We start from the raw sequence: 24,885 nt of genomic DNA, 5'->3' as shown, positions 1-24,885 counted from the left end.
CTTTTACGTGGCGCCAAGGCCCGGCGCGCGTAAATGACGCGGCCCCGCTCCTCGCCCCCTAGGGGTGGGAGAATAGGGGGCGAGGAGCGGCCTCCGACGCTGGAGTGAAACACTCTGGATTTCACTCCGGCATCGGCACTTAGGGTGCGATTCACTGCTCCCCACCCCCCCCCCCAAAATGGCGTGTCGCATTTTGCAACACGTTGCTCGGAGAATCGCCGCTCGCCGTTTTTCCCGCCGACCGCCGATTCTCCGGCCCAAATGGGCCAAGTGGCCTGATGACCCCGACGGGTTCACGCCGGCGGCAACCACACCTGGTCGCTGCCGGCGTGAACATCGCGCGACAGGTAAGTGTGGGGGCTGTGGGGGGTGGAGAAGGTATCGAGCACCACGGGCGTGCTAGTGAGGGGACTGGCCCGCGATCGGTGCCGACCGATCGTCGGGCCGGCGTCTCTAAGAGACGCACTCTTTCCCCTCCGCCGCCCCGCAAGATCAAGCCGCCACGTCTTGCGGGGCAGCGGAGGGGAATACGGCAACCGTGCAAGCGCGGGTTTGAGCCAGCCAACCTGCGCATGCGCGGCTGACGTCACTTAGGCGCCGCCGGCCGCGTCATTCTCAGCGCGCCGCTTTGACACAAGTGTCAAGGCTCGGCGCCCGAGTTTCCTTCAATGCCACTCCTAGCCCCCCCCCCCCCCCCCCCCCCCGGGGGGGGGGGGGGGGGGGGGGGAGAGGGGGGGAGGGGAGAATAGGGGGCGAGGGACGGCCTCCGACGCCGGAGTGAAACACTCCGGGTTTCGCTCCGGCATCGGCCGTTGCGGAGAATTTCGCCCTCAGTCTCCCGTTGGGAGAATCCCGCCCTCTATCTCCCTAATTCCATGTGCACTTATTTTGCCTATTAACCTTTTATACCACATCTTATCAAAAGTCTTTTGGAAATCCAGGTATACTATATCTACTAGTTCCCTTTATCTACCTTAATAGTTATAGCCTCAAAAATCATCAATGAAATTGATAAACAGCATTTCCCTTGAATACTAGAATAGTATTCTATTCTAAAGCATTTATGAGTCTCAGAACTTAGGCAGGTATTCCTTAATGAGCAGAGTTGGAGAACCCCATGTCAGGCCATGTGTTTATACTGAGACAGTTACCAAATGCCTCATTCTGAATGGGGGCCATGGATGTGGCACAGGGCATTGTTGAGGGCATGAGAGTTGAGGGCATGAGAGGGGTGAGAGCTAAAGGGCCTAACTATTTTTATTGTGACCGGGACAATATCAAGGCTAGCGTTCGAACCAATCCGCATGGCACTCGCCAGCCCTCATGGCTACCCATGATTTGCTCCTGGCATCCGCGGGTTTGATTCTATCCTGTCATCCCCTCCACCGGAGCAAAGCCTGGCTGTAACGGGGCCCTTTAAACTAAGGTGCATTTGCGGAGTTGGTAGATTTCCTGACTTGTGCTAACTGCCTCAATAGCGCAAATCTGACCCCAAGTGCAATTATATTGCTAAACTACCTTTGAAGATTGGGAGAGCCCTCCTGACAAGTGGCCCCATTAGTTGAATGGAAGCTTAACACTTCTAAGGAAACAAAATATAATTATCTATATCACAGAAACAAAGAAAGCTGAAAAAACTCAGCAGGTCTGGCGGCATCCATAGGGAATGGAAACCGAGTTAACATTTCGATTCTGCATGACCCTTCTTCATAAGACCATAAGACATAGGAGCAGAATTGGGCATCTCGGTCCATCAAGTCTGCTCCACCAATCAATCATGGCTGATAATTTTCTCGTCCACATTCTCTTACCTTCTCCCCATAATCCCTGATCCCCTCACTAATCAAGAACCTATCTATCTCTGTCTTAAAGGCAGTCAGTGATTTGGCCTCCACAGCCTTCTGCGGCAAAGTGTTCCACAGATTCATGACACTCTGGCTGAAGAAATTCCTCCTCAACTCTGTTTTAAAGGATCGTCTCTTTAGTCTGAGATGCTGTCCTCTGGTTCTAGTTTTTCCTACAAGTGGAAACATCCTCTCCACGTCCATTCTATCTAGGCCACGTAGTATCTTATAAGTTTCAATAAGATCCCCCATCATCCTTCTAAACTCCAATGAGTCCAGATGCAGAGTCCTCAACTGTTCCTCATATGACAAGCTCTTCATTCCAGGGATTATTCTTGTGAACCTCCTCTGGACCCTTTCCAAGCCCAGCACATCCTTCCTTAGATACGGGGCCCAAAACTGCTCACAATACTCCAAATATTGTCCGACCAGAGACTTATATTGTCTCAGAAGTACATCCCTGGTCTTGTATTCTAGCCCTCTCGACATGAATGCTCACATTGCATTGCCTTCCGAACTGCCAACTGAACCTGCACGTTAACCTTAACGGAATCATGAACAAGGACTCCCAAGTCCCTTTGTGCTTCTGATTTCCTAAGCATCTTCCCATTTAGAAAATAGTCTACGCTTCCATTTCTCCTTCCAAAGTGCATAATCCCACACTTTTCGACATTGTATTCCATCTGCCACTCCTTTGCCCACTCTCCTAGCCTGTCTCAGTCCTCCTACAGCTCGACTGCTTCCTCGATACTACCTGCCACTTTACAGATCTTTGTATCATCTGCAAACTTAGCAACAGTGCCTTCAGTTCCTTCCTTCAGATCATTAAAATATATATTGTGAAAAGTTGTGGTCTCAGCACCCACCCGAGGTACACCTCTAGTCACCGGCTGCCATCCTGAAAAATACCCCTTTATATCCACCTTCTGCCAGTCAGCCAATCCTCTATCCATGCCAGGATCTTACTCTTAACACCATGGGCTCTTAACGGGGGTTGTTGTGTTACTGGTATAGGGTGGATGCGTGGGCTTGGGTAGGGTGATCATTGTTCAGCACAACATTGAGGGCCGAAGGGCCTGTTCTGTGCTGTACTGTTCTAATTCTAATTCTAATTAACAGTCTACTATGTAGCACCTTTTCAAAGGCCTTCTGGAAATCCAAATAAATCACATCCACTGGTTCTCATTTGTCTAACTTCCTTGTTGCTTCCTCAAAGAACTCCAACAGATTTGTCAGACATGACCTCAGCTTGACGAAGCCGTGCTAACTCAGACTTATTTTATCATGCACTTCCAAGTCCTCCACAACCTCATCTTTAATAATGGAATGTGAAATCTGACCAATGACCGAAGTCGGGCTAACCGGCCTATAATATCCCATTTTCTGTCTCCCTCTCTTCTTAAACAGGGGTGTTACATTAGCCACTTTCTAGTCCTCTGGGACTATTCCTGTCTCCAGTGATTCCTGAAAGATCATCACCAATGCCTTCACAATTTCCTGAGCTATCTATTTTCGAACGCTGGGGTTGTAGTCCATCTGGTCCAGGTGATTTATCCACCTTCGGATCTTTCAGTTTCCCCAGATCCTTCTCCTTAGTAATGGTCACTGCACTCACCTCTGCCCCCTGGTTCTCCTGGAGCTCTGGCATCCCACTGGTGTCTTCCATTATGAAGACTGATGCAACGTAACTATTCAGTTTATCCGCCCTTTCTTTGTTTCCTATTATTACTTCTCCAGCCACATTTTCCAGTGCTCCATTGTCTATTTTTGCCTCTCTCTTACCATATATATTTTGAAAAAAACTATTCCTATCTTCCTTTATATTACTAGCTAGCTTGCACTCATACTTCATCTTCTCTCCCCTTATTGCTTTTTTAGTTGTCCTCTGCTCGCTTTTAAAGGTTTCCCAATCCTCTGGCTTCCCACGAATCCTTGCCACTTTGTATGCTTTTTCTTTAGCTTTTATGCTATCCTTGACTTCCCTCGTCAGCCATGGATGCCTTGTCCTCCCCTTAGCATGTTTCCTCCTCCTTGGGATGAATTTCTGTTGTGCCGCCCGAATAACCCCCCAAAACTCCTGCCATTGCTGTTTCACTGTCTTCCCTGCTAGGCTCCTTTTCCAATCAACTCGTCCCTCATGGCTTTGTAGGGGCCTTTATTTAATGATCATACCATTACATCTGATTGCTGCTTCTCCCCCTTAAACTGCAGGGTAAATTCTATCATATTGTGGTCACTGCTCCTTAAGGGTTCGGTCACCTTAAGTTCCCTGATTAAGGTTGCCTCATTACACATACCAAATCCAGAATTGCCTGTTCCTTAGTAGGCTCTGTCACAAGCTGCTCCAAAAAGAGCAAAAGGGAGGGAAATGTATGATATTATACAATGATTCGTCGGAGCAGGGAGCGACTGCAACAAAAATAGGGCAAGACAAAAGAACAAGTGACAGATAGCCCTGTTGAGGTGGGGAAGAGAGGGCTTTTGCTGTCAAACAAAATAAGTTTGGGATATTAAAAAAAGGTTAAGATGGAGGAGAAGGGTCTTAGTCAAACGCTGTTGAACTGAATGCTGAATCCTGACTTCTGTAACATACCTAATTGGCAGGTGAGGTGTTGCTCCTCCATTTTGCATTGGGTTTCTGGAGAATTGCAGCGAGCCTGGGCCGCACAGTGGGCATGAGAACAAGATGATAAACTAAAGTAGCAAGCAAGCAGGAATGTTGGGGGTCATGCTCGTGGGCTGAATGAAGGTGTTCTGCACAACTGCCACCAAATCTATGATCAGTGTCCCTGATACAGATGTTTCCAAAACTGCTGAATCCAGTTTTCTCTGTTTTTGTTTCAGGTTCCAGCATCCGCAGTATTTTTCTGTAACATTTATCTCTGTACTGCTTTTGCATCCCCAATTTCCCAAGATTGGAAAACTCATTTTAGGGTTCTAATTCCAACATTTTCTGAAATGTGAACAGAAATTATGAATTATTTTTCAATGCTCAATTTTTGCTGATTTCTTTTTTGCAGATTGTGCCCAATTATTATCCAACAAATATTACACTTCATGTGTTAATGTGCGAAAATTGAGCCACACAAATCATAATGATTCACTGATAATGTTAATCTTTGTCCACTATTAATATGCATGAGCTTCAGCTATATGTGAATTTTGAATCAATGTATGTGAAAACTCATTTTTATACGCTTCACTATTTAGCCACCTACAAGTCAACACTTGTTTCTGTGTTATGTCAGACTCCAGTGAAGTATGTCAGCAGCAGTTATGCTGATGTGCTGCAAAGGTGTCATTTTAATTTGGTCTTTCTTTTTGTTGGTGGTGGAGGGCAGGGGTGGTCGCAGGGGGTGGGAGAAACACATGATTTTGGTATTCCTATTTTTCCCTTTTCAATCAAATTTGATTTACTCATTGTTGTTATGACCCCCTGGGTTAGTGCATGGTTCAATTCCAGCCCCACTTGATCAGGAGTTGCAACACAATTGAAATAACAACTAATTCTTAGCAAAACACCCAAAGTCTTTGGCTCTTGGCTGCCCAATAAGTGCAATCACCAGGTTTGTAAATTTAAACACAATTAATCTTTATTAATAACAATAACTATAATGACATTTGCAGAAAATACAACTGGTTAACTGTTATCTAATTCTTAACCCCTTCCTCTTTAACTCGACATCCCCCCGATCCTTTAAACACACACACGAGACAGACAAACAAACACAGAGAGAAAAGAGGGGTGTAAAAAAGTGATGAATGTAAAAGGATAAGAGTCTTTACTTCAGGTGGCTGTCTTCTAGCACACCTTCCTTCAGCCTTGGCTTTCAGTTTGAGGTTTCTGCTTTCAGTCTGTAATGGTTTTCACTGTTGATTCATCCAGGATCTCTGTAGATTCAGAAATCCAGCAGCTATACTGCTTTTCTGGAAAAAAGAGAGATAGAGAGAGACTCACAACTTCTTTGGTGAGCGTCCAGGACCAGACTGCCCTTTCATTGGTTCTCTAAAAACCATCATACTTGGGTAGGACCCAATCACAGCCTGTTGCTGGGCAGAACATGGTCTTTTGGCCAATTTATTGGCCTCCAGCCAACCAATCGAACCAAATCCGTCCGACCTCTCGGGTGCCAAAAAGTCTAAGTTCTACTGTTCAGAAGCTAGCACAGTCTACAATTTAGTAACTTTTAGTAACTTTTGAGTTCCTCACTTCTTCTGCACGACTTAAAGGTATATGTCCATTAAACATTCATGGATCAAAACTGAGAACAGCAAAATAAAAGAAATGGAAAATAAGGGAATTAACAGGAAAGGCCCTGACATATTCAAGACAATGGGATTTTTATTTTCTTCTCAGGTTTGCATTACTGCCAACACTGTGCTAAAGTTGTGTTAGCATTGTCTGAAAAATTCATGACTAAACCTATCCTCTGAAAGCTTCACTTTGACACTGCAATGTTCACAATGAATGGCAGGAACCAACACTTTGCAGGATGGAGCTATGGGGCGAAATTCTCCGACCCCCAGCAGGGTCGGAGAATCGCCTGGGGCCGCTGAAAATCCCGTCCCCGCCGTGGCAGAGATTCTCCGCCACCCGGGAAGTGGCGGTGGCAGGAATCTCGCCACTCCGTTCGGCGAGGCCCCTGCGGTGATTCTCCAGCCCGGATGGGCCGAATCCCCGCCACTGGGAGGCCTCTCCCGCCGCCGAGGTTTGAACCATCTCTGTAACGGCGGGAACAGCGGCGCGAGCGGGTCCCGGGGTCCTGGGGGGGGGGCGATCGAACCCCGGGGGGTGCCCCTACCGTGGCCAGGCCTGCGATCGGGGCCCCCCGCTCAGATTCCGGGCCAGTGCTCTGGGTGCACTCTTTCTCCTTCCGCGACCGCCACGGCCTCCGCCATGGCGGAAGCGGAAGAGAAACCCACATCGCGCATGCGCCGGTGGTGATGTCAGCAGCAACTGGCCGCTGACGTCACTGCCAGTGCATGCACCGACCGGCGAAAGCCTTTCGGCCAGCCCCGCTGCCGGGGGCGCCGGTTTTTTGCACTAGTCTTCTGGTGCCAACCGCTCCGGCGCGGGGCTGGCCCCCAAAGGTGGGGAGAATTCCCACCTTTGGGGAGGCCCGACCCCTGAGTGGTTGGCGCCACTCCCCTACTCCGGGACCCTCCGTCACACCGGCTAGGGTAGAATCCAGCCCATGGTTTTCATTTAATTTCTAAAAAGCTTAAAACATTGTTTTTTGTGTCTTCCCACTGATTGCCTTGATAATTTTTCTGAAGCTTCAATTTCACACCTGAATATGTATACGTGACAGAGCAGCATCACTCACTGTACGGGGAAGTTGGCTGGACAAACTCAAGTTATACGACTATCCCATTCTACAATCTTGCAAAATGTTGGCTTCCAACAAAAATTGAACACCACAGAAGATCTGTCTTTGTCTTTTATTTTAGTTAAATGTCAATACATCTCAGGCGATGCACCGTTAATGACACCACCGTGCGAATACCGCTGTGTGTATTTACAAGCCACTTTAACCAGACAACAATGTGGTTTTAAAAATTAGTATTGTTGTGTTCTGATTAATACAATGCACACATTTTGACAAATGCATAATAACTATGATAACAACCAGTTCAGTAAATAAAGGGGCTGATAAAAACTGACTGGTGAAGTTAGTTATTACATTGTTTACCCTTTAGTTTATTTAATTATTGTATTATTTTAGTAAGTAAAAATATCTTTATTATCAGTCATATAATTCATGTATAGCTTCGAATATCAAAAATTGCTGGAAAGACAAAGTAGGTCAAGCAGCATCTGAACAGAGAGAGAGGGTTTCTTTTGTTGTCCAGGGCCTTTTGCAGACCGGCACTGCTAGTATTTTGCTTTTTGCATTTCCGGCTTCCTCAATTCCATGATATCAATGCAGTTGTTGAAATCTAGGGTTTTAACTTTCTTTGTCGTTGCAATATTGAGTGTGTCTTCGATTTAATTGAACTGTATTTTTAGCCTTGCTGTCAGCTGTTCTACTTCACATGGATTAATGATGCTGTCAAAATTTTGCACAATTGAATATTACACTACCATGTAAAATTAAATAACCTTGAATCAATAACATAACCAATAAGTCTGAGTTCAAATTAAAAAAAACTGTCTGATGTTGCAAGGTCAAACCTAACATGGAAATTTTGCTTAATAAATTGTATAAATATACATATTCCCGCAACGCAGAGATTTTTGCAGTGTGAGAATAATATATTCTAAACAAAAGAATGAAGAAAACGTTTAAAAATGCATATTGGTTAAATAATAAATGAACCATTATCTAATTTTCCAGTAAGAGTTGGTGTTCCAAGTTATTTTAATTTGGACAGCATGGTAGCACAAGGCGAGCACTGTGGCTTCACGGCGCCAGGGTCCCAGATTCGACCCCTCGCTGGGTCACTGTCTGTGCAGTGTCTGCGTGGGTTTCTTCTGGATGCTCCGGTTATCTCCCACAGTCCAAAGACGTGCAGGTTAGGTGGATTGGCCATGCTAAATTGCCCTTAGTGTCCAAAAAGGTTAGGAGGGGTTATTGGGTTCAGGGGATACGGTGGAAGTGAGGGCTTAAGTGGGTCGGTGCCGACTCGATGGGCCGAATGGCCTCCTTCTGCACTGTATGTTCTACGTTATCTATTGCGGACACGGCTCCAGAGCAATGTTGTAATATCCTATTACTAAATTAATGGTCATTGTTTGGGGGAATTTGAAGATAGATCAGTGACAAAATTGGTATGTGCAACGTGTTCACTCAATTTTATTGATTTTTCTTTTGTAGTAACTCAAGCAGGGATGGCACAAGGATATAATATGTGTCCTGACCCAGGGGTTCCTGAATGGGGTAAAAGAACAGGTTCGGATTTCAGGTAAGAAGCTCCTGGATCGCAGTCAGCAGGTTCTGTGCATGCATGAAATATTTGACCTGAACGGTTATTTCAGAACTCTTTTTAAGATTACTTTCAATGCAGAATCTGTTCACTTCATTCAAGACACAGAGAATGCAATGGCAGACAGAGAATTAAGGTGTGAAATATGGCAGACTGAATTTGTGAAAGACTGATCCACATTATTTCCAACTTGTATTATATTTGATGAAAGTGTTTGCAACCGCTGCAAAGTATATCACCTCTGATGGTCTGAGTCACTGACTGTTCTTTGTATCTCTAAAGATGCACTCAGACCATAATCACATTGACGTGGCAGGAAAGGTACAGGGCCAAATGCCTCAAAGTTAAAATGTAATCATTAATAAAGAATTTCATGATCAATTTTCTATTTAAACTGCATTAAAACTATGCAGATTTTGCTGCAGTATTAACACAAATACTGCTCGAAAACCATCACTGATCAAGTGTGATTTTCTGGCAAGTGAGAGAATATCAGAATGTGAAAAGACCTCAATTATCATCAAAGACTTCTAGTGTCCAGTAGCAGAGTATTATTGGCAGATATATGGGAACAGGGCATTGCCCTATCCTTTTACAGTAGAAATATGACATTCAAAGAGGAACTTCAAGGGGAAAAATAACTACAACCAAGAAGGAAAAAGATTATATTGGGCCAGAATTGTTGTAGAGGCCAACCAACACAAACAACCGTCAATTACATTTGTCCATGTAATGTCGGTGATATTTTGCCCTGAAAGTTGGTGGAAGTATGACATTGAAACAACAAGGCATCTGGAATCTGAATGAACGGAATAAGCAATTCCGCACCAGCTTAACTAACCATTCTAAAATTAGCTACCCTAAAATATTGAATATAAAATATGAAGTAAGTTCAATATAAAACAAGGCACAGAAAAGAAAATATAGAGAGGAAATGTAAGACTGGGTTGAGAGAGAGGAAAAAGATAGGAAGAAAATGTAAAATACCATTCTACTTTATAGCGAAAGAACCTTCACACTACTCAATACTCTTAAATAGAGAGCGGTACAGGAGATGCCATTTTCAGATGCTGCAGAGCAATACATCTTGGACAGCAGCCCCCATTCCGCCACCAGAAGTTGCTGTGGCATTTCATCAAAAATACCAATGAGCGCTATCGGCCACTTTGACAACAAAATTTGGGCTAGCACAATTCTTTTCTGATAGATTTTTGAAAATTCTCGCCAAATCCTAAAAGAATGATCCGATATGAATAACTTGAGAAATATCACCAACCATTCAAAGTATCAGCTTTGGAAACAAAAAATACTGGGGTGAATTCTCCAAAGGTTGGGGCTCCACTCATTGCTGGTTCCTCTTTTGACTATTATCGAGGTGTTGCCTTAACCATCCGCGTGCTTAGCTAGTCTGACCAATGAGTGGCTTCTGGCACCTGTAATGACAGTAGATAAACCTGCTCTTCAAAAAGAGAGAGTATCTTGCTGGAGCTCTTGGGAACCTTCTGTTCTGCATAATTTACAACAGTGGTTGTTTTGACAGTTTTTGTCATTTTGAGGAGATTCAGACTGCATGGGCATCTCAGCTCAAGGGTGAAAAAAAATTATAATGGATGGTATACATCAAACTGGAGATTTGTTTGCCGCCATACCTTAGTGGTTTCAGAATCATGCCTGTGACATCAAATTCCCCAAGGCCAATGAAGTGGTGTCTGCTATTCATAGCCAGAGGTGTCTCAACCATGGTTCTCTCAGTAGAACCAGAAAACTGGCTCCCATGTACAAATTTCAAATTCGGGAGATAGCCATTAACCAAGATGTCTGCATTCCAGAATGAAAATATAGGATTTTTTACAACACCCAAAAAACATCGCTGTCTGTGCTCTTGGTATGCTGTCTCAACCTTCTGTGCATTTTTGACATTTTGTCTTTACACAGCTTCCCAGATAGCAGCAGTATCAAGATACCACCCTGCCCAAAGCGCATGCAGCTGGGGGCCTCCAAGAACAAGTGCCATTCCATCTGGTCCCCGTTTGTGGGGACCAGTACCAAACAGAGCTTGTCCGTGGTCCCCGAGGCAAAGAGATTAAATCCCAAAGCCTGAGGTACCTCGGGAATCTGTACATTAGTGTGAGATTTACTGCCTCGCTCTACTATTCAGATTTGCCTAAAAGATCGCGTTGAATCTCGCGAGGGGTTGCAGGCCAGGTAGATGCTGTGAGTGGGATCTCCCAGCTTTCAACAGCCACACTGCACCGCTGTGAGCTGCTTTTCAGGCGCAGCGCGGCTAGAGGATCACACTCCTATTTCTGTACTGTTTCACTAACTGGACAATGGGTTTACTTTGGACCACAGTGTGCTTTCTTCCCTAAACTTGGATCTGAACTGTAAACTGATTTCAGATTGCCTGACATGCCTACAACCAGCCTATACCTGATTAGATACGTTTTCAGGTCACTGTAATCACAGTGTTCAGCCATTCTGTACAGCTCATTAATGAAAGGAGCTGACAGGTTCTCTAAGCTGCTGGTAACCTTTATTAAATGTATTCTTTTGAAGGATTTAGATACTTTTTTTTATTCAGTTGTGGGATTGGATGTCATTGGCCAGGCCAACCTAACTGCCCTTGAGAAGCTGATGGTGAAGCTGCATTCTTGAACTGCTCAGGTCCATGTGACATAGGTACACACATAGTGCTGTTAGGGAAGGAGTACCTCTGAAGTTAAAATAAGTGTTGAATTATTTTAAAAATTCATCAAATTTTACAGATGATTTGTGTGGTGGCACGGTAGCACAGCAGTTAGCACTGTTGCTTCACAGTGCCAGGGTCCCAGGTTCGATTCCCGACTTGGGTCACTGCCTCTGTGGAGATGGCACGTTCTCTCTGTGTCTGCGTGTTTCCTCCGGGTGCTCCGGTTTCCTCCCACAAGTCCTGAAAGACATGCTGTTAGGTAATTTGGGCATTCTGAATTCTCCATCTGTGTACCCGAACAGGTCCGGAATGTGGCGACCTGGGGCTTTTCACAGTAACTTTATTGCAACTTTAATGTAAGCCTAATTGTGACAATAAAGATTATTATTATTGTTTCCTTGTCTAGCTATGATATTATCATCTGTAGGGCCGGCTGAATAAAGCTGTACATTAACTTGTTCAGCTTCTATCTTTTTATCCAGACCTGGCATGATCATGGATGTAAGACATCTCTTTCTCTAGTGTCCTCAATTTTGTGATTGATTTGGAAAAGTGGATTCCTGGTCGCTGGTCAAAATTTTTAACTTGCAGGTTCAGCTTCAAGAGGTTTCTGAAAATCCAAGATTGTGCTGTTGTGATATGTATATGTAGAGATATATAAAGGGTTAATGACTACATGAATAGTAGAAGACAACCACGAGATGACAGCACTAGATTCTTGTATAAATGTGTGAACTCAAAGGATCTTGGGTCTCTTCGAACCAGGAGTGACTAGACAGCAGAGTGTCAGAGAGATAGATAATAGCATAGTTAGCACATGTAGCTCAATAGTCAATACTTTATTCTGAATTACTTAATCACTAGTTATAGTTCTGCAAGAATGAACATGAATCAATTCGTTATTCATTAAATCTATTTTACTTTGAGTTGAAGATTGGTGGTTTCTTGAGAATCAGACCATTCTGGAAATATAAAGCAAAAAGTAACGACATATTACCACAGAGTAATATAACATGGCACCAAGTCATTGGCTTCAGTAAACTGGCGAGCATAATCTGGAAAGTTCAGAAAGAAAGAAGAATCTAATCAGCTATTCGACTTGAGAAGCACCATCAGCAAACAACGGACCTGTCTGCTTCTTCATAAAAGGATTCTATCGTCCCTGCAGCTCCTGTTGTAAAGGTAAAGTCACCATAGTCCCAGAAGACCATTGGCTGCTTTCCCTGTTGAGAGGGAGAGCTGACTGGTGGTGATTGAACCTGAGGGCCACGACACCTCAGGTGAGGGGCAAAGTTGAGAAGGTGGGGCCTTCATGAATAACCTCAGCCGGTACAGGAACCCATGCTGTTGGCCTCGCTCTACATCACAAACCAGCTGTCCAACTAACTGAGCTGCACCGCCCCCCTCTGCAATAATAGCGTTCACAATCTCAGCATTTAAATGTTTTCAACAATGACTGCTTGGATCAACTGGCTAGAGTTTTCCCTCTTTAGCACAATGATCTTGGGTCTTAGAAGTGTCCAATCCTGGAATTTGCTGTGGGTGTAAAGCTACCTACTCAGTCACGATTAAGTTTTAATTAATTTAATTTTTTTGGAGCAAACTCAGTCGCCATGTGCTCAAGCACTGACTCAGGAATGGGTGGTGGAATTCTCTCACCCCGGGGCCGGAGAATTGCTGGTACGGGTGTGAATTGCGCTTTCACATAGCCGTCCGTCAGTCCAGAAGTAAAACACTCGAACACGTCAGTAACGAATATTCGTTTATTCACGGCCGGGACAAATCTCTAAGTAGTCGGGGAACCACCTTCGAGAAGTGCCAAAGTCCCAAAGTATGGACTGTCTCTTTATACAATCACAGCTTAGAGGTGGTCCCCTTAAATTCCTAGATATACCAATGATTTGGCACGGATCCAGAACATGTACTTATATGGAATTATTATCCTCGAGGTAGGCTGGTGACTATGACATAACTGTTGCTGCTAACGGTTTTCTTATCCTATCTGTCCATCAGGTCCAATTTCCTTATCTCCTTCTCTCCCATGCTCCTGAGTCAGCTCTTTCACATTCCAATGTCCCTTGTCTCAGTTGACAAGGTTTTACACACTCATCTTTGCTGTCTCTGCATTAACAGATACAGAGATCTGTTCTCATTTCATTCCCTTAACCCTTTAACATCCTTTTACTTGAGGGTCACAGATATATTTCAGAACCTTAATATTACATACAGACAGCAAGGTTATAACAAGACGATAAATGAAATCCACTTCCACACGGGCGCGAATCATGCCACGCTGCCCTGATGCCAGTCTGCCAATTCTCCGGAGAGCGGAGAATCAGCGCCATTGGCGCCAGCGCGGCGCCGGTCAGGGGCTGCTCTACGCGGCCCCCCCCCCCCCCCCCCCCCCCGCGATTCTCCACCCGGGATGGGCTGAGTAGCCATGCAAAAAAAGCCATTCACATCTGCTCTTACCCAGCGGGACCTCGGCGTGGAATCATCCGGGGGTGGCCTGTTGGGAGGGAGGGGGGTCCGACATTGTGGGGGGGGGGGGGGGCTACGATCGGGGCCCACTGATCGGCGGGCTGGCCTCTCGGGCTGGGGGCCTCTTTTGTTCCGCGCCGGCCGCTGTAGCCCTACGCCATGCTGTGTCGTGGCCGGCATGGAGAAGGGATACACTGCGCATGCGTGCACTGGCGCTGGTCCCACTGCGTGTGCGCACATTGGCACCAGTCCCACTGAGCATGCGCAAACCTGCAGCGCCCATCTGACGCCGGGGATCGGCAGCTGGAGCGGCGTGGGTCACCCGAGTGCCGTGCTGGTCCCCTGTAGCGGTCAGAATTGCTGCTCCTGAGGCCATGTTCATGCCGTCGAGAAACGCAACAGCATTTACGACAGCGTCAACACTTAGCCTCAGGATCAGAAAATCCCGCCCGGGGTTTCTCAGGCTGTGCCTTAAATGGCAATTTCTAAATACTGCAATATTTAACGTTTTTCAGGATTTTTATCGTCCAGAAATTTTACATTTTTATCTCGCCCCTGCTCAGTCTGCTGACTCTGCACACTTTCGGCAGAGACTTTCGACTTCTGTGGGATTCAGTGGAGTCTGCTGCTGCAGGACAAGGTGTTGTCTAAGGAACTTTGGTGAGTTCCTGCAGTGCATCTTGCAGATGGTACATACGGCTGCCACTGTTGGTTGGTGGTGGAGGGTTTGAATATTTGTGGAAGGGGAGCAATCCAGCGGGCTGCTTTTTCCTGGATGGTGTTAAGCTTCTTCAGTGTTGTTGGAGCTGCACTCATTCAGGCAAGTGGAGAGTATTCTATTACACTCCTGACCTTGTAGATGGTAGACGAGCTTTATATGTGTGTGTGACGGGGGGGGGGGGGGGGGGGGGGGGTGTCAGGAGGTGAGTTATTTGCCGTAGGATTCCTAGCCTTTGACCTGCCATCGTAGCCGCAGTATTAATATGGCTAGTCCACTTCAGTTTATGATCAATGGTAACCCCCAGGATGCTGAATGTGGGGATTCAGTGATGGTAATGCCACTGAATGTCAAGGGGCGATGGCTCGATCCTCTCTTGTCGGAGTTGTTCATTGCCTGGCACTTATGTGGCATGAATGTAACTTGCCAAATGCCAGCATAAGCCTGGATATTGTCCTGGTGTTGCCGCATTTGGACATGGACTGTTTAATTATCTGAGGAGTTGCGAATGGTGCAGAACATTGTGCAGTCATCCGCAAACATCCCCACTTCTGACCTTGTGATGGAAGGGAGGGCAATGATTAAGCTGCTAAAGATGGTTAGGCCTAGGGACTACCCTGAGGAACTCCTGCAGTGATGTCCTGGAGCTGATATCCAACCATCTTCCTTTGTGCCAGGTATGACTCCAACTAGCAGAGAGTTTTCCCCCGATTCCCATTGACTCCAGTTTAGCCACAGCCCCTTGATGGCATACTTGGTCAAATGCTGCCTTGATGTCAAGGGCAGTCACTCTCACCTCACCTCTGGCATTCAGCTGTTTTGCCCATGTTTGAACACCACTTGATGATAATAGGAAACAAAGTTCAATTCATTCATGTTAAATGACATTTGTGTGTGCTGTTTTAGAGCAAACAGAAACTGGCATTTAAAATAGACTTTAAACAGAAGAGAAAAGAACGTGCTAAAGCTCAGAGCTGCCACAAAGGTGACTTAATGTGGGATGTGGAAATATTAAACTGATTTAGTTTGTTAAGGACACTGGATTCCCAAACTAATTATAAGTTCACACAACATTCATCCGAAAATATAAATATAATAATGTGTATTCATACAACATATTTACGATCCAAAATCTGTCCATGGAAGTAGTTGATGCTAAAACATTGAATATACTCAAGAGGCGGCTAGATATAGCATTGGGGCGAATGGAATCAGAGGTTATGGGGAGAAAGCAGGAATAGGCTATTGAGTTGGATGATCAGCCATGATCGTGATGAATGATGGAGCAGGCTCGAAGGGCCAAAATGCCTCCTCCTGCTTCTATCTTCTATGCATCTATGTATGGAACCAAACAAGGGGATACTGGGAAATGAGACCAAAAGTTTGGTCACACAAAGTGAAACAAAGTGAAAGGGGGATGCACGGTAGGCCAGGATTCTAGGAGCTTAGAAATAACTCAGAAGAGAAAGTTATGGTGGTGGAAAGGGATGGGTAAATAGGGGATTTGTGAAAGAGGTCGGGGTAAGCTTGTAGAGGGCATCTCACAAATACTTATCCAGGCCAAGTGAATGGAGGAGGGCCTCCTACCTTGCCCAATTCAGCATTCATTCACCTGCTTCTGAGATGGAAGCCCTGCCTCTAGCCCATCCCCGCTACCACACAACAAAAGTAACACGGGTGGGCACTATCATGTTGGATACTGGATTGCAACATTGGTAAATGGCCCAACTTATGCCTCCTGCTACCAAGATAAATATTCAGGCCCAGGCAGCATTGTGCTAAATCTATCCTGCACTAACTCCAGAACCAATATAATCTTCCTCAGGTAAACTGCCAAGAACTGCTCACAGCACTGGAAATCTGGTGTAATCAGGATTTTGAACAGCACCTTTGTGACCTTTTTACCCTGCCCTGGCTCCCACACATTTATGCCTGATGTCGCATCACAGACCAACCTTTCACCTATTCTAGCCTCTAAAATAAATGATGTGTCAATCTTTGGTGGCTGCACATATAATGTCAAATGGCTGTATTTCTTCATCTTCACTGTTTTGCCCTTTTTCTCCACTGACTGGAAAGACACTCATGTATCTCAATTGAATAAAAAAAGTCAAGGTTTTCAATGTGGTGAATGGAGAGAAGAGAAGAAGTGTGCTCTTGCACCATCTGCAAATTATGGGGCAGAAGAGATTGAGGGGGAGGTGGGATTCAAAGAGGAGGATTTAGGGATGTAGGTATACTTATCATCAACCCCTCCGGCCTTCCCACTGACTACAACCTCAGCGGTGTTCCTTTCTCATGATGGCTGACACTGTGTCCTCCATGAAAGTTAAAACATACAGGCATAATTGTCCTCCCCCCATTAGTTTCTGCTTAACAATGCATTGTGCTATCTTCTCCCGCAAGAAAGAGGGAAGCATGTCAGTGAGTGTCCTGCATTTTGTTTGAATAACGTGATTGAATAGCTACCAGTGTGCGCGAGCTACGAGTTTTAATTGCGGGGCTTGCAACTGTTCAATTCTATGGGGCTGAGATGAAGCATAAGAATGTTCAAGAGTTATCTTTCAGGTTCTCTTCAGGGGCAGGGATGCTCTTCTGGCCTTGCAAGGAAGCCTTGCAGCTCTCTTGCACCAGGCTGTATACCTCCCATCCCAATCATGGCCTCAACCACAGTCTTGATTTTCTTGCACCACTCTGAAGTGCTGAAACCTCAATCATTGCCCTGAATTCCGCCTTTCTCACCCCTCCCAATCGTGGCCCCAACTTCAGCCTCCACTTCCTAAGCCACTGAAATGCTATCCTTGTATCAATATTCCCCAAACTTAAGTATCATTAACTGCCAGCTATCAGACAGGAGACTGCTGCATATTTTTTATTGGAACCCTGCTATTAAGATCGACAAGGCTATTAAGGCACATGCATTCCCAGATTTTGCACGTGCTGCTTTACTCTGCACACCCACCTCCTCCTCCCCTTCCATTAATAGCAGGGCCAATAGGCTGTTTGGCAATAAATACCTCACAGCTCAATTCAGCCCCCAACGAATGTCCATCCACAATATCTAGCCAGAGCCCTGCATGGTTTTCCCAAGTCTAACCTCGGCACACTGAGACCACTTGTAACGCTGCAACTGTTAACACAACTGGGATTAGCCAGTTTTCCATAGACCAGGAACTCAATCTGGATGTTTACTGCTCTGGATGGGTCAGCTATTTAACAGCTTAATGAACAGAGCCAGCGGAGAGCCCTTCTGCAAGAACATTTCAGCTGCGAGCAGAGACACATGATGGGAGGGCAATCCTTTATTCCAAAAGAGCAAAGCCGGTCCTCCTAATATGCAGGCTATGAAAACTCTGATTGTTTAACTGAAAAAAGTTCTATTTCCTGAAATGTATTCTCACCCCAATCTAGCAGATGAATGTTTGAAAACTGCAGTGAGACCAGATGACACACTCTGTGGAGCTGTTCGACAACAAAAAAAAACAATTGCGAGATATTTGCCAAATCCTTGTACCATTAGTGGAGAAGCAATTAGTAAAGTTTATTGATGTAACTTCCCCTTGTATGAATTGTCTCTCTCTCCATTTTGCCACTGAACTTAAGTTTCACCTGACAGTGATTAAAGGAAAGGGACATATTTAACTTTTTCCCAAGGAAAAAAGAAACCTTGGTTGAAAACATGTCAGAAAAAGTGACAAAGACGCTCATTAGAGCACATACCCCTGCCCCACTGTGTTAACTCAAAATTATGACAATGATACAGTTCTTCTCTGCAGATTTTTTTCATAGGTAGTTGATGCTCTGTAACTACAAGCTAAAAAAACATTAAGAGCTTCAATCTCACTGAGAGGAGGCTTCAGGCCAATGCAAATCCAACAGCTTGCACTGAAAACTCTGTTCACATTTTAACAGCTGTGACAATCCACAACATTCTAAATAAAAAACATTAATTCACCCCATATTTCCTGATGTGAATGGATCCTTAAAAAAATTCTAGGGTCATGATCCAGATCCACATCTTCACCAAAAGATAATCGGTTCTTTCTTGGTTCATACTGAATCTGTGTGTTGAGTTTTGTCGAAATCCGTTCATTGGCATTTTGAGGTATTTTGCTTTTAACCGAACAGACTAACAGAGAGGTGCGAAAATATTAGCAGTGGCTGATGCAAATAATTATTGAACAGCCTTCAGAAATCCAGCCAGAACTAAGTTGCCACAGAAAGTTTCTGACTTTTAGCTTTTAAATTCCTTTGTAGAATAAATATAATGGGCGGGATTCTCCCCCGCCGGGTTGGAGAATCGCCGGGGGCCGGCGTGAGTCCCGCCCCCGCCGTCTCCCAAAGTCTCCGGCACCAGAGATTCGGCGGGGGTGGGAATCGCGCCGTGCCTGTCGCGCCCCCCCCCCCGATGCGCTAACAGTTGCACACAAAGACACGAATCGGTACAAGAGAGGCTTTATTACCGTGAGATGTTATTCCCTCGACTGCAGCTGTAGAATGGCAACTCAGGAGAGCTCATAAATATTTATACTGCTCACTGTGGGCAGAGCTAGCTGGCAGGGGCTTACCGACAAACCTGCAATACAGGTACTGTTGTACATCCCCTAATACAGGCACACACATACATATACAGTGGTGGATCACGACATTCACCTCATGTTAAGAATGAGTCCGACGGGGGTGAAGTGAAACTATTATACATAAGCAGTGATTTATTTACAGGGGCGGGGGGGGGGATAAAGTGTCCATCTTGCAACCCGGTGCCCGTCATAGGTTGAGTCTGACCGGCGGTCTGACGGTTCGTTGAGAGTGACGCAACAGTGGTGGCGACGTCTGCACAGGTGGTGTCGGCGTCGACGGCATCGGCGGTGGCGGTGTTGGTGCTGGCCAGTGGCTGGACGACTCCGGGAGCATGCCGAAATCTTCCATGTCCTCTAGTGTGGGCAGGGGAACGAGGGATGGACCTGGTGGGGCTGATGTTGGGGGCGCCGGGGAAAAGGATGGTGGTGGGTGAGGAGGTGTGTCCCTGAGCGAGACAGTATCCTGGCGGCCGTCGGGAAACTCCACGTAGGCATACTGGGGGTTCGCGTGGAACAGGCGTACCCTGTCCACCAGAGGGTCCGCCTTGTGGAGTCTGACATGCCTATGAAGTAGGACAGGCTCTGGAGCTGCGAGCCACGTCGGGAGCGACATCCCGGATGTAGACTTCCTAGGGAAGGTAAAAACATGTTCATGGGGTGTATTGTTAGTAGCGGTGCACAGCAGTGACTGAATGGAGTGGAGTGCATCAGGGAGGACCTGCTTCCAGCGAGCGGCTGGGAGGTTCCTGGACCATAGGGCCAGCTGGACGGTCCTCCATACCGTCCCGTTCTCCCTCTCTACCTGCCCGTTTCCCCGGGGGTTGTAGCTGGTCGTCCTGCTGGAGGCGATACCCCTGCTGGGCAGGAACTGACGCAGCTCATCGCTCATGAATGAGGATCCTCTTTCACTGTGGATGTAGTCGGGAAAACCGAACAGAGCGAATATGGAATTGAGGGCCTTGATGACGGTGGCACACATGATATCCGGGCATGGGATGGCGAAGGGGAACCTAGAGAATTCATCGACCACACTAAGGATGTAGGTTTTGCGGTCGGTGGCGGGGAGGGGCCCTTTTAAATCTACGCTGAGGCGTTCAAAGGGGCGGGACGCTTTCACCAGGCACGCGCGGTCTGGCCGGTAGAAGTGCGGCTTGCACTCGGCACAGACCTGGCAGTCTCTGGTGACTGTCTGTACTTCCTCGCCGGAGAAGGGCAGATTGCGGGCTTTGATTAGGTGGTACAACAGAGTGACCCCCGGATGGCAAAGGCTCTCGTGCAAGACATGGAGCTGGTTCACTTGTGCGCTGACACATATACCTCGGGAGAGGGCGTCTGGGGGCTTGTTGAGCTTGCCGGGGCAATACATGATCTCGTAATTATAGGTAGAGAACTCGATTCTCCACTGCAAGATTTTGTCGTTTTTGATCTTGCCCCACTGCGTGTTGTTGAACATGAAGGTTACCGACCGTTGATCAGTGAGGAGGGTGAACCTCCTGCCGGCCAGGTAATGCCTCCAGTGCCACACGGCCTCAATGATAGCCTGGGCCTCCTTTTCATCAGAGGAGTGTTGAATTTCGGAGGTATGGAGGGTGCGGGAAAAGAATGCCACGGGTCTGCCTGCCTGGTTTAGAGTGGTGGCAAGGGCGACACCTGAAGCGCCCCTCTCTACTTGGAAGGGCAGTGTCTCGTCTACTGCGTGCATACCGGCCTTGGCTATGTCTAAGCGAATACGGGCGAAGGCCTGTTGTGCCTCGGCCGTGAGGAGAAATTGCGTGGACTGGATCAGTGGGCGGGCCTTGTTCGCGTATTGTGGGACCCACTGGGCATAGTAAGAACCCCAGGCATCGTTTGAGAGCCTTGGGGCAGTGGGGGAGGGGAAGCTCCATGAGGGGGCGCATGCGGTCGCGATCGGGCCCCAGTAGTCCATTTTGGACTATGTAGCCGAGGATGGCTAAGCGGTCTGTGCTGAATACACACGTCTCCTTGTTATAAGTGAGGTTGAGGAGAGATGCGGTGTGAAGAAATTTGGCAAGGTTGGCGTCATGGTCCTGCTGGTCGTGGCCGCAGACGGTGACATTGTCTAAGTACGGAAACGTGGCCCGCAGTCCGTACCGGTCAACCATTCGGTCCATTTCTCGTTGAAATACCGAGACCCCGTTAGTGACGCTGAAGGGAACCCTAAGAAATTGATACAGTCGACCGTCCGCCTCGAAGGCAGTGTAGGGACGGTCCGATTTATGGATGGGGAGCTGGTGGTACGCAGATGTCAGGTCAATTGTTGAGAAGACCCGGTACTGTGCAATCTGATTAACCATATCAGGTATGCGAGGGAGGGGGTACGCGTCGAGCTGCGTGTACCGGTTGATGGTCTGGCTGTAGTCCACGACCATCCTGTGTTTCTCCCCAGTTTTAACCACTACCACCTGGGCTCGCCAGGGACTGTTGCTGGCCTCGATAGTACCCTCCCGAAGCAGCCGCTGGACTTCAGACCTGATGAAGGTCTTGTCCTGGGTGCTGTACCGTCTGCTCCTGGTGGCGACGGGCTTGCAATCAGCGGTCAGATTGGCAAAGAGGGAGGGTCAACCTTGAGGGTCGTGAGGCCGCAAATGGTGAATGGGGGTAGGGGTCCGCCGAATTTTAGGGTGAGGCTCTGGAGGTTACATTGGAAGTCCAGGCCCAATAAAAGTGTCGCACAGAGGTTGGGGAGAACGTACAGGCGGAAACGGCTGAATTCCACGCCTTGTACGGTGAGTCTGACCAGACAGAAGCCCTGGATCGGGACAGAGTGGGATCCGGAGGCCAGGGAGATCCGCTGGTTGGCGGGATGGAACGCGAGGGAGCAGCGCCTTCCGTCCGGATGAATTAAGCTATCGGTGCTCCCGGAGTCAAGTAGGCAGTAGGTCGCATGGTCGTCGATGAGCACCGTCGTTGAAGCGGTAGCCAGGTTGCGAGGATGGGATTGGTCGAGAGTCATGGAGGTGAGTAGCGAGCGATCGACCGAAGTGTCCGAAGAGCCCGATGAGTAGCGGCAGCGACCCGAGTCCAGTCCCGAGGGGAGGTCAAAATGGCGGCGTCCGAAGTACCTGCGGGGAAGAAGATGGCGGCGTCCATGCAGCGCACGTTGTGGGGGTGGGGCAAGATGGCGGCGACCGTGGTGCGCACGTGGTGGGGCGTGGCAAAAGGGTGGCGCCCACTGATCGCACGTGGAGTCGGGGAGGAAGTTGGTGGTGACAATGGTGTGCACATTGTGGGGGCGGCGAAAGATGGTAGCACCCACTGATTGCACGTGGACCTGGGGGAGGAAGATGGTGGCACCCACTGGTCGCACGTGGCCCCGGGAGCAGCGGACGGCGGGGCCCATTGCGCGATCGGCTGTGTAGAGGGGGAGAGGTCGGGTGCGATAGCGGCAACTGTGCGGGCCTGACATACCGCTGCAAAGTGGCCTTTCTTGCCACAGGATTTGCAGGTCGCGGCGCGGGCCGGGCAGCACTGGCGGGGGTGCTTCTGCTGACCGCAGAAGTAGCAGCGGGGACCCCCAGGGTGCGCAGTGCGACGAGCAGGTCAGGCATACTGCGCGGGAGCGGCCCCAGTCGGGGGGGGGGGGTCGGTTGCGGGGTCCACGAGGGTAGGATAGGTGGACCACGCGGTAGGATGGTGGGCGGGGTAGGATTGCATGTTACGGGACGTGACCGTCATAAAGAGCGCTAAAGTCTTTGTCGCCGCTAGATCGAGCGCGGCCCCTTCTAGCAGTCATTGCCGAATGCGGTCCAATGCAATACCCGTCGCATGAGGAGGTTGGAATGTTCCGTAGCCGTGACGGCCTGGCACTCGCAATCCAGTACTAGAGGGATAAGGGCCCATCAGAAGTCCTCAATCAACTCACCCGGTTGCTGGACGTGAGTGGAGAATACATCGGATCCAGCTGCAGGCGGTCGGGTTTAATTCTGATGTCCATGATGTGGGAAATCTCACGGTAATAAATTGATGCGCTAACAATTGCACACAAAGACATGAATCGGTACAAGAGAGGCTTTATTACCGTGAGATGTTATTCCCTCGACTGCAGCGGTAGAATGGCAGCTCAGGCAACTTTAAGGGCATTTAAGTGGTCACTGGATAGACATATGGATGAAAATGGAATAGTGTAGGTCAGATAGGCTTCAGATGGTTTCACAGGTCGGCGCAACATCGAGGGACGAAGGGCCCTTACTGCACTGTAATGTTCTATGTTCTAGGTCAGCGACACAGTACCCCGTGATTTGAACCGAATGGGACCCAGAGGTGAGGGCAATAGTTTGGGTGGCGGGGTGGGTGCACAGGGAGCAGCGTCTTACCGTGTCTGGATGGATAAAGCTCTCCGTGCTCCCGGAGTCGAATAGGCAGGAAGTATCGTGGCCGTTGATTCGCACCCGCATCATTGAGTTACGCAGGTGTTTTGGCCGCGATTGATCGAGCGTGAATGCTGCTAGTTGCGGGTAGCCAGAGTCCTCGGTTAAGTCGGACTCACAAAATGGCCGCCTGGAGTTACCAAATAGCCGCCGCCATCGGTCGCACGTGTCGGGGTTCAAATATGGCCGCTGCCAAGATGGCCGCTCCATGACTCGCACGAGGTAGATGCGCGTCGGAAGTGGGCGTGTCCGGCCACCGCGCGGCCGCGTTGCTGGGCCTGTGAGACCGGGAGCTTGATTTCTCGGCCTGGTGAGGATTTTGTTTGTGGCCTTTGGGGCCAGCCAGGCAGACCTTAGCGAAGTGCCCTTTCTTTCCCGCAGTCGTTGCAGATTGTGGAGTGGGCCGGGCAACGTTGCCGTGGGTGCTGACCTTGCCCACAGAAATAGCATGGGGAACGCCCGGAGTGAGCGGATCGCCGCGTGGCGCAGGCCTGTAAGCGTGGCCGGGTCTGGAGGGGATCGAAAGGGGTTTGCAAGGTCCGCGTAGTATGTCCGGAGGTTACGGTGGGCCATTTCTAGGGAAGAGGCAATCGTTACCGTGCCTTGCAGATCCTTTGCCCCTTCTTCTAGGAGCCGCTGCCGGATGTACGAGGATCTGATACCGGACACAAAGGCATCGCGAATATGTAAGTTCATGTGGATTTCTGCCGTCACTGCTTTATGGTTGCAGTTCCTCGCGAGCACAGTGAGTCTCTCCACGTACTCGTCCAGAGTTTTCCCGGAACGCTGGCTGCAGGTTGAGAGCAAATGTCTGGCATGTACCTCATTAATCGGCTTCACGAAGCATTTCGTGAGTATCTCGACCGCAGCTTCGTAATTTGCAGCATTCTCGATCGCGGAGGAGAGTCGGTGGCCCACCCGGGCATGTAGTAAACGCAGCTTGCGAGCGCCGTCGACATCAGTCGCTGAGGAGTCGATATAGTCCTCAAAACACTGCAGGCAATATTTAAAAATTTCCGGGGCTTCCGGAGACCGATCGTCCAGGTTGAGTTTCTCCGGCTTTAGAGCGCTGTCCATCTTGATGTGTCAGATGATTAAATTGAGATACCCTCAATCACGACACAGGAGAGAAGATAGATGATTCAAAGGCTTTAATCATCTGAGAACTGTATAGCAGCCGAGAAGTGTGCTCATCACATGTTGCCTGAGTGAGCCTCATCTTATATACAGTTTCCTGGGGGCGGAGCCAGAGGCGGAG

General features: G+C 48.0%; 1 protein-coding gene across 1 annotated transcript in view; it reads left to right on the top strand.

Moving 5' to 3' along the window:
* The window catches only part of csmd2 (CUB and Sushi multiple domains 2), a 2,254,685-nt gene that overhangs the window by 1,494,639 nt on the left and 735,161 nt on the right, over nt 1–24,885 (top strand). The window contains exon 8 of the mRNA XM_038801178.1: nt 8,663–8,750. Coding sequence (XP_038657106.1) covers nt 8,663–8,750 — 88 coding nt within the window. The remainder of the gene's footprint in view (nt 1–8,662; nt 8,751–24,885) is intronic.

Source organism: Scyliorhinus canicula, chromosome 1 (assembly GCF_902713615.1).
Source record: "Scyliorhinus canicula chromosome 1, sScyCan1.1, whole genome shotgun sequence".
In the NCBI taxonomy this organism is placed as follows: Eukaryota; Metazoa; Chordata; class Chondrichthyes; order Carcharhiniformes; family Scyliorhinidae; genus Scyliorhinus; species Scyliorhinus canicula.
Note: the sequence above shows the minus strand (reverse complement) of the source record. Positions and strands in the feature narration are given on the sequence as shown.